The sequence below is a fragment of the Oncorhynchus clarkii genome, chromosome 16 (assembly GCF_045791955.1).
Source record: "Oncorhynchus clarkii lewisi isolate Uvic-CL-2024 chromosome 16, UVic_Ocla_1.0, whole genome shotgun sequence".
In the NCBI taxonomy this organism is placed as follows: domain Eukaryota; kingdom Metazoa; phylum Chordata; class Actinopteri; order Salmoniformes; family Salmonidae; genus Oncorhynchus; species Oncorhynchus clarkii.
In genome coordinates this window covers 16,616,188-16,626,585 of record NC_092162.1, presented here as the reverse complement: position 1 = coordinate 16,626,585, position 10,398 = coordinate 16,616,188, and the positions used below count along the sequence as shown (strand labels likewise).

Sequence of the window (10,398 nt, the reverse complement as noted above, 5' to 3'; positions counted from 1 at the left end):
TCATATGGTGATATACAATCTATTTCCTATGACTTTTCCATTTGCTGTCTGGCAAGACATCAGTATAGTCTGTTGGAACGGTTCCTAAGCCATTCAAGTGGTTACCCAATCTTAAAGAACATTCTGGCACAACCTAAACGATAATGCATTAAAAACTGTTGAAATCGGATATTTAACCATTACATTATAAAATTTGATAGGCAGAAACAGGCCTTAAACACGCATTTGCAAGAGCTGTGTCGAGTTTAACGTGGGTCTTTCGTCAGTCAACAGATATAGGCCTACAATATAGGAAATGGTGCTGTGGGGAGACTAGGGTTTGGCTGACTAGCTTAGTAGTGTTAAGAACACAAATCAACAGAGCAATTTTGTTGGGCAACATAAAGATTAGACGGAGAAATTGGTAGTTGAAAGGTCTTAAGACAACACCTCGTCAGAGGACTCATTTGTAGTCCGCACTACAAGGTGCTATCTAGACCCTAAAATAGTTATTCGGCTGTCCACATAGAATAACCTTTTAAAGAACCCTTTTGGAACCCTTTTTTCAAAGAGTGTACAATACTTCACAACACACGTTATTATATAAATATCAGGCATTTTGTTACGTTTGGGAAATGGGAATCAGTGGTCATTTTAAAGGGGGTTCTAAAATCCTGTCAGTTCTATAAATATTCCCTATGCCGATACATACCATGAAACAATCAGGAACTGTCTCTGAACCCACTAAAGTTGATTTGTGTGGTCCAAATCTGAGCCTATTGCACTCTCGCTTTTAATAGCTGAGGTCCCCATAGACTTTCTGCAGCTGGTGCTAAGAACGTCATTGACGGCCCTCGTATGTTCCCTCGGCCTCCCGAGGTCAACGCTAGGTCGTTGTGCAGTAATAACCTGTCGGAACGCAGTAACGCGGGGCAGCATCAATCTGTTTAGGTACTACTACTCATGTAGTCCACTTAAGTACCTGTTCTTGAATTACTGGAAAACTTAGTCGGATGCCAGTAGTTTGAGCAAAAGCATGGCATACCTGTTGTCTTGGATGGGGCTTGATTATGACATAATGAGTGATTGTTTTGGATGATCAAATCAAATCAAATGTATTTATAAAGCCCTTCATACATCAGCTGATATCTCTCAAAGTGCTGTACAGAAACCCACCCTAAAACCCCAAACAGCAAGCAATGCAGGTGTAGAAGCACGGTGGCTAGGAAAAACTACCTAGAAAGGCCAGAACCTAGGAAGAAACCTAGAGAGGAACCAGGCTGAGGGGGGGCCAGTCCTCTTCTGGCTGTGCCGGGTGGAGATGATAACAGAACATGGCCAAGATGTTCAAATGTTCATAGGTGACCAGCAGGGTCAAATAATAATAATCACAGTGGTTGTCGAGGTTGCAACAGGTCAGCACCTCAGGAGTAAATGTCAGTTGGCTTTTCATAGCCGATCATTCAGAGTATCTCTATCGTTCCTGCTGCAGTGAAACTAAATATAAATTGTCAGTCATTGGTACGGGTAATGACAAGCACTCACTTACAAATAGTTTCCAGTGGGTTCTCTGTTTTTTATCTAATACAGTTCCACATTTGTTTGGTCATCCAAAGTGTTGTAGTAAAGTAGGTGCCAGTTATGATAATTCAGAAATGCGTTGGTCGATAAAACTGTCATAAACACCTCATTTGGTACACTGGAGTGCCTGACTACAGTAAGTCTTGGTAGTTGTCTGGAAGCCCAAGTTGTCAGTGAATAAATGCAGTACTGTAGTGTGCTCCAGATACAGCATACACAAAGTCCTAAGACAATGTGAGGAAAGATGCGTTTTGAACTGAAAGTCTCTTTCAATGTCTGAACCTTTGGGCCTTGAGGGAGGCGAGAGGCTGTGAGAGAAGAACAGGCTGAATGACGGCTATGGCTCATATCCATCTCTGTGAACGAAGCAATGTTGCTGTTGTGACTGAGCCGCTAACATCTCACGCGTGAATTCCTCTTCCTCTCCTTTTGTGAGCCGGGCAAGACATTCCAAAGAGCTGCTAAACCTCAACTTCCTAATTGCTGATATTTGTTTACATGAGAGATACACTTGGTGTGCAGGTAAAGACAGAGGAGAGAAAGGTCTTGTCAAAGCAGCCCATTCAGAGAAGAATGATAACAAACACACATCTTTCAAATAAACCTGCCTCTACTTTATTATTGTACTGTACAGTATTTCATTATTATCTGAAAGTCACTATTATTTTATGTGACAATAATGGCTTCATCATTTACTACAAGTTGCATAAATAATTTAAATGTAGAAATAAAATATAAATATGCAGTTTATTCTTTGTAGCAGTCCTTCTTTGAGTCTCTAAAGTACAATCAGGCTATACACGGACAACTCTGCTTACATGACAAAATCCCTTCCAGTTGCTATTTCAAACACACAATTGAACAAGAAGCAAACATTGTCAGTACAATTTAGAACACCAAAACAAGGAAGTATTATGAGAGAATTGCACAACGGAATGTGGACAATAAGCTGAAAGGTTCATAGTACTCTTAATTAAATACAGGTCAGACTGTAGTAGGGATGAGAAACGGGAATGGGTTTGTCAGCATGGGCAAATTGGGGATCCAGAACTTTTTCCTGTCTGTCTGTCTGTCTGTCTGTCTGTCTGTCTGTCTGTCTGTCTGTCTGTCTGTCTGTCTGTCTGTCTGTCTGTCTGTCTGTCTGTCTGTCTGTCTGTCTGTCTCCATCCCTCCTGCGGGATAGCAGCAGCCAATATAAAACAATTCAGATTTAGTTTCAGTCTTTTATCTCATTCCTATCTTTCTTGTCAGTTCTATTCAGAGATTGTACTGTAAATATGAACTGTCTTACTCATTAAAGAAATTGATTAGTGGCTATTCAAATATTTCCAACGGTAAGTAGAACAACAATTTTAGAAGTGGTACTAACTCATATGCCACTTAATATTTTTAAGAACTGTTAACAAATATTAAGTTATTGAGTAAATATAACTTCATTTATTTGTGTTCTGCTAATCTGAAGATATTGAGACGTTACAAGTAATGATTATTTAATATTTTAAAGTCAATCTAACATTAAACATTACTCAAATTGTTGTTACTTGGTAGGGTAGCCCAGTGGTTAGAGTGTTGGACTAGTAACCGGAAGGTTGCAAGTTCAAACCCCCGAGCTGACAAGGTACAAATCTGTCGTTCTGCTCCTAGGCCATCATTGAAAATAAGAATTTTCTGACTTAAAGTTAAAATTTACTTAAAATAATAAAGTAGTAGACATGGATATTAGAGCAAAAAACACTTGATTTATCTGTGTTTGTGCTGATATAGAATTGTTATGTATTTTTGCAAGTTATGAATACCTAATAATGCCACATGGCTCTGTTTGTATAGGATTGTCGGTAATAAAATAAAAAGTACTTTATGATACAGTACTTTTACACAATGTTGTATGCATGTTTGAAGAAAGAAAAGTATATTTCTAAAATGGTATTAAGCAGTTTTCTGTGCTGTGAAGTGTAACAGATTATGGAAAACGATATCAAAACCATCGGGAAAATATACTTTCAATAATGAGACAAGAAATTGCCACTATCAACAGTCACTCTGATTGACAGAGGCAAATGCAGAATCCTGTCATGCTTAAAACTCTACCTCCAGTTACTGCTAGAGGAATGAGCACTGTGCTCAACAATGCCTGCTAAGGTGGGTTAAAATGACAAATTGTCAAATACATAAAACAATGTTAGACACGACCGCTGAAAATTACTAATCAGAACTACTTACTACGTGCACTTGAAAATGTAAGTAGAAGGGACCCGAAATGTTTAGGTTCCCTACAACAAATATTCATGCTAAAATAACTTCCATTTTTATAGTTCAGAATACATAATACGATTTTGTGTCAAATATTTCAGAAAACCCAAAACAGTTAAGTATTTACAACTTAAAAATATAACAATATGGGTGATGATGTCACTTTATTACTTTAAGTATTGAACACTGTATAGTTTGAGTTGGGTGGTTTCCACCCTCCAAAAAAATTGTTAGCAGAACTAATTGCTATTTACAGTGTAGGGCTGATAGTCAGAGAAGTGGAGTTTTTTTTCTCTCCCTCACCATCTAGGTTCTCAATGAATAGAATAGGGATACGGCTAGTTGGTTACCAATGCTATTTGCTTCTAACAAATAGTCTCCATTCAGGGTGTAGATGAGTATAGAATGCTGTGCCTCAAGGTAACAACAGGCACAATTGCTGGAGCCTCCTCTACACATGAGGATCTTTTGTGTGTCTGTGTGGTTTCAGCAAACAGGAACTAGCCATGTCTAGAAGAAATGGCTTTTCATGACTCAAATCTTAAACACAGGAATGGGCTCATTTAGTCATTAAGACGGGTCACTGGAATGCTCAGTCACCTGTTTGACCGCAGGCACCCTGGTCTTGGAGTGCTGACACAACCATTCCCCACCCATCTCTCTCCCCCTATCTCTTTCACCATCACGGGCCACTAGGGCCACTGGGCCAGGGGCCTTAACTGACAGCTCCTATACGGCTGCTATGGAGTGAGGAGGACCCCGGGGGGGCTCCTGGTGAGTGCGGTGCTCCCCAGGCTGTCAGGAGGCTGCGTGGTCGAGGCCAGGGCCTGTCAGCAGCCCACCTTCATAGCCAGGACGCCCAAGGGCTGCCACAGGCTGCTCAGTACAGAACACCCAGCCATCTAACTGAGCCATAGAGCACAGTTAGACAACAGACACACTTTTCAACCCTTTAGGCCTATCAGGCAATGTAGCCTGCCCGGTGGATGTTTTGACAGGTGGGGTTTGAGTTTAGGTTCACCTCTTGCTGTGGCGAAGGTGGATACTCTTAGTGTCTGAGTCAGAGGCTGTTAGCTACGAACCGGAACATGTATAATACTGTACACTCCCATCCTAGCAGTGTTCCACCTTTCCTGACCAGTCACATGGCCTTCCCTGGCATTTTGTCGACTCATTTGGTCATGCAAATCAAAAGTTCTGAAATATTTTGTAAAATAGGCTGCAAAATCTATAGTGCCTCTCTGGTGAGAAAGACTTGTGTCAAATCAGTCCAACAAACAGCTTTACAAATCCTTTTATTTGTTGAAAAGGCTCTTCTTCTCCCTCTTCCAGTGAAGGAGCCGTGTTGGGTGTGTGTAACATGTGCGTGTGTACTGCTTTGGTCTCTGTCCGTGTACGAAGGAAGGAAGAGCATCCTCAGTATGAATTGCTGACCAGTGTCGGTGTGTTGCTTTTGTTCCGACTCCCAGGCAGCCGGGTGCGTTTCTTGTCGCGTCTGGGATTGGCCTCTGAGGAGCTCTCCTTGGCCTCTGACTGGTTGTGGTGGCGGCTGTAGCGTTTGCACTTGCAGGAGGTGACCACACGGATTTTGTAAGCCCGGTAGTTGCCGTTGGGGCACTGCAGCTGCACCCGCTGTGTTCGGGAGTGGGCCGGGATGCAGCGGTAGTCAGAGGCGCTGCTCCGCCACCATTTGCCGCGCACGATGGAGTTGGGTAGGAGGTGGGCGGGCATGCATTGACCCGAGCACACCAGCTCCTTGACGGGCTTGGCACTGCGGCAGGAGCCGTCAGTGATGTAACGGGTGGAGCGCAGCTCCCTGCAGCTCAGCTCCGAGGCACCTGGGGTGAAGAGGAGGAAAGGAGGTTTACACACTCTGTGGCATCGCTCCAAATCAAACACTTTGAAGACGATACGACTCGAGGGAAATCTTCCATTTAACTATTCAAGAGCAGAGAGCTATACAGTTGTGTCTCCGTTTTCTGAATATGTCAAACATGTGCCTGTGTCAAAAACGCATGGTTCGATTGTTCATATACTGTTATTCGTTTATTCTAATAACTTGGTTAGTTTGCGTGCGTGGAGCTGGGCTGGGAAATGGAATATGAGGCAGATTTTAAATCTTCTAAAATGTTCATAAACTCTTCCTTCTGTTTTACCATTCAGCTATTTTTAATCTCAACAGTGCCCTTTTTTTTAAATTGAACATGTACAAATCCAATTCAAAATCAATACTGTCACATTTGTTTGGTGGAAGGGCTCAGTATGAGGTGGGAAATGAGTTAAACTCAACACTAACGTTGATGCATGATCTGATGATGACTGTTGCCTGAAAATAAGGTTGGATGTGGAATTACAGCTGGCAGCAATCAGCTGATAGCAAATCCAGAACAGAGTGCTATTAAACAGCTCAATCAAACATAATGGAGATTTAAGTCGGAACCAAAGCTGCCATACACAATGCAGGCCCTCCGTAAAGGATGTGAAGATTGGAAACAGTCTAAATGCTTGCTGTACAAGTATTTTAATTCCAAAACGAACAATTTGACAATTGGAAAAAAGCTAAACTAAGAGAGTATATTCAGTGCATGACTGGTAAATTCAATATTTTGGCCATGGCCTCTTCTCAACAGCCTTACACATTAGTTATTGTTCTCTTTCTTTACAAGTGGCGTGCAGAATAGCAGAGGACGTGTCGGTAAGGAAACTATACACTGAGAGGGATCTGTTTTTCTTTTGTAGTTTTTCTTTTGCGAAAAGGAGAACAAAGGATTTATGGAAGGATGACTTCCTTTTTTTCATTCAGAGAACCTGATCTGGTGTTTTTGTGTCTCGGCTGCTCGGGAGGCGACAGCACAAGGGCTCTGCTCTGGTCTCAGGTCTCTCTCAGAGTACCGACTGCTGAGCACGGGGACCAGGGAGTGACTGGAGGGGCAGCCAGACAGACCCTCTCTGCCTCCATGACCCCACTGGGACCATGGAAAGAGTCATGGGAAGATATGGTCCTCCCAGAGGGAGGCAGATATGAGGAAGACCCTTATCACATATGATATGACTCATTAGATCAGGGGTGCTCAAACTTTTGGGCTTAGTGGGCCAAAATATAATCTGAGTGGTGGGCAGCGGACTGAACAAATAGACATGATCTATTTAGAAATACAAAAGGTAAACAATAACTTTTTACTAAGCAATCATACAATCACACTTCAAACATTCATCAAGTTGTAGCCATTTAACAACACATTCTGATAACCAGTTTTAAATATGTGATTGTTTTTTTAGCATTGTGGCACAGAAATTGCAAACAAGTTTCCATCTTCATAAGGCGAATCACTTGAATATGTTTCAAATGACTACTGAATAGATGATTGTTTCACTCTCTCTCTCTCTCTCGATGGATATTGCTCAGTATAAGAAGAGATTTAGAAATGTGCATTTTCTTCCAAACCCACTCTGAAGCTGTCTGTTGTTTAAGAGGTTTTCAAGTATTATGTCAAATGTATCTCATTGTTCATTACAGCAATTTAGATCCCCGGGGGGGCAAGGTTTGTCGTTTATACTCTACGTACAGTCTCTATTAGATTTGAAATGATGAGACTGGGAGAAACTGGGAAAGAATAACATTGTGCATCTTGAATCCATGAGAGGCTATTCAGAGATATTTCCTCTGTACAAATCAGCATGACTACAGCATATCCTTTACTGGCTACAGGTGGGAGTCATTCTCCAGCACCGTGTTGAATTTAACCAGCAATTTCTAAATACCCTGAAGAAATCCCATAAGAACAGAAACCCTGGCGTTTTCTTTTTTAACACATGTTGTTGCGATTAAATAGCTATGGCATAGGCAGACCTTGACTAATTGTATGAAAGAGAGGAAAATAGCATGGAGGATAGAGTGAAAACCATGATCTTTTGTAATTCGACCTCTTCCGATTGTGTGAGGAGAAAACCACAGGCATATAAATGAACATGTTGCTCTCTCAGCCTTTGCGTAGCATTCATTTAACCGCAACCCTGCTTCCTCCATTCAACAGTACAGCTGTTCCAGTCTAAACACCATTGTCAAGCATCAACAGGGAAAGCTGCAATTAAAAATGGCCACTGGAGTTCCTTAAGCTTTATCCATGATTTGATATTGACTAATCTATATAGAAAAGTAGCACTTTTCGGCACTTTTAGGAATTAAATGAAAAATGATTGGATGTTCTGGGTGGTCTTTGGAGGGTTTCTTTGACATAATGATCCACATAAACCACACAGGTGAGGTATCATTCCCCGGGTTATAGAGTGACCATACATTGAGAATTTAATCGATACCTTGCATGTTTTAAGATTAAAAGGACGTGTGTGGTCTTACAAATGGACGGAAACGAATTAACTCGTGCGTAAAGGACGACAAGCTATGCTGGGAAATGACATGTGTGGTGAGTGTGCGTTTTTTGAACAGTTCAGACTGTACAAAAGCTATGTGCTTGAGAACATAACGTCAATCTAACATGACACATTAATAGATACTGTAAAAACGCCTCGGTTAACCTTAAATTGAAAGCGCTCTTTTTTCACCAAGTGATTGCTCATATTTCGCACGAGTACAGTACAGCTGTTCATAGATCTCCATGAGATATTAGCACCATCCCGAGCTGTTTATTTTAAACGTTTAGATTTTATACAAGTACCACTTATTCAAACAAAGTGTTACAGTAAAATTCAAATGAAATTTTATTAGATTGATTAAACAATACGAAATTATTCAATGAAATTGATTAAAGATTATCCATACAGTTTCATCCTTTCTGAAGACCAACCTCACATTGTACGGATGGTTTACATTTTTTTTTTTTTTTACAAGTAATGCGAGTTATGATTACAAGTAGGCCTAATCATAATGCGCCCCGAATATGGACATGTAATCCTCTAGTCCTAATAGCTATGCAGGCTACCAGATAACGTTCAAAAATAAATACTCACTATAAGAGGCTCTGTTTGCTGATGATCTTCTTCCCCCGTGTTTTGGTCGATTCATTGTATTACTGTTATTATTAGAAGCCTGTAGTATTGGTTGCTCGGGAGGCTGTGCGTTCTCAGTATATTCTGGTATTATTTCTGTAGCATCGTTTTTTAGTACCTTCCATCCCTGCACGACCGTACAACATCCCTGTAGCAGCAGCAGCCCCGTGCTGGAGACGAGGAGCGCGAGAGACACCTGCATGCTTATCGATCCGCGGTAGAGCAGGTGAAAAACGTCGGGTAAGATGCGCTCTGTAACAACTTCACCAATTCCACCCATACAAGAGACGTTGACGCTATTTAAATACCCAAGCTTTCGTCAAAACTGACAATTAAGAGCATACACAAAGTGGGAGGGGTCCAGCCCCAGCCAAATTCATTTATTTAAAAAATGGTGGGGAGGTGCATGGGCGCTCGCAAGGAGAGGTGCGCACGGGTTTGGGTACGTTGGTTTTAGGGAGATAGCGCATCCACCTCCGTCTCTGGTCTCTTTGAGTTCCTGTAACGCAGCTTTTTTCCTTCGTGATTAACGCACTATGTGTCTCAAAAGTATTTAAGTTGTTTTTAAGTGTTCTGTTTGGAAAGTGATCCAGGGCGCAGTCGGGAAGACGATGGAGTGACGTTTCATGGCTAGGCTGCTTCCCTCTCCATCATAGACAACTTTTGATAGCTCGCGCAATTTTGTTTAAACAATTATAAGTAAAACATAATAATTAAAAAAACATGAATAATAGGGTAAGAAATAATAGCAAAATTGTGAAATGCGTACATTTTGACAGGTCGCAGCAGTCTATTTGTAATATTACTCCTTTGTTTTATTACATGTATTTTGTTGTTTATTGTAGGCTCGTGTATCTGCTTTGGAATTAGTGTACACTATTGACCAAACATTTATTGCACAGTCATAGACCTCTTGAAAAAGGATCTAGAAATGTAACGCCATTCTTCTTCAGACAACTCATAACACATTATCACCATTTTCTTCCTGATTCTTTGATCCACTGAAAATGACAGGTCCCATCCTGTATCTAGTGTCTGGTGCTCTGGTTTTAATAAAATGATTTGGACGGAAAAGAGGGTTCCAGCAAACTCTTGGCATCCTTGAAATCACAGTCTTTCGATTGGAAGTGCTGAAAGATGGAGGCTCCATTGTACAAATGCTGCCCTCTTGAGGGATAATAAACAAATAAACGGTTCAGTGGAAATAGATAGGATTTTGACGGGGCTCTGATCAACATGACATGTTCTCCTATTGGAGTTATTTTGAGGAGGATGCAGCGGACGTGCCCAGTGCGCTGCATGAACACACTCACATTCTGGAAAAATAGTACTGTTCATGACACATTGTTACCTGTCATTCATTTTAGGAACTGAGCAGTGGTCGTAATGAGATGTTTGATGGTTTCCTTCTACCTTTAGGTGTATTCCCACTGGGCACAGACATCAATTCAATGTCTATTCCAAGTTAGTTAGTTCGACATGATTTAATTGAAGTGACTTGGAAACAACGTTGATTCAACCAGTGTGTGCCCAGTCAGTTGAAACCTAACATCAGAGTTGAAATTTATGGAGCAAGCCAAC

General features: G+C 41.2%; 1 protein-coding gene across 1 annotated transcript; it reads right to left on the bottom strand.

Annotated features, from left to right (window-relative positions):
* Nucleotides 1–2,152: 2,152 nt before the first annotated feature.
* Nucleotides 2,153–9,120, bottom strand: LOC139368052 (sclerostin-like). The gene is made up of 2 exons (XM_071106587.1): nt 8,779–9,120; nt 2,153–5,648 (listed from the first exon to the last, which is right to left on the bottom strand). The coding sequence occupies exons 1-2, from the start codon at nt 9,095–9,097 to the stop codon at nt 5,227–5,229; spliced, it is 741 nt and encodes a 246-aa protein (XP_070962688.1). The 5' UTR covers nt 9,098–9,120; the 3' UTR covers nt 2,153–5,226.
* Between the last annotated feature and the right edge of the window lie 1,278 nt (nt 9,121–10,398).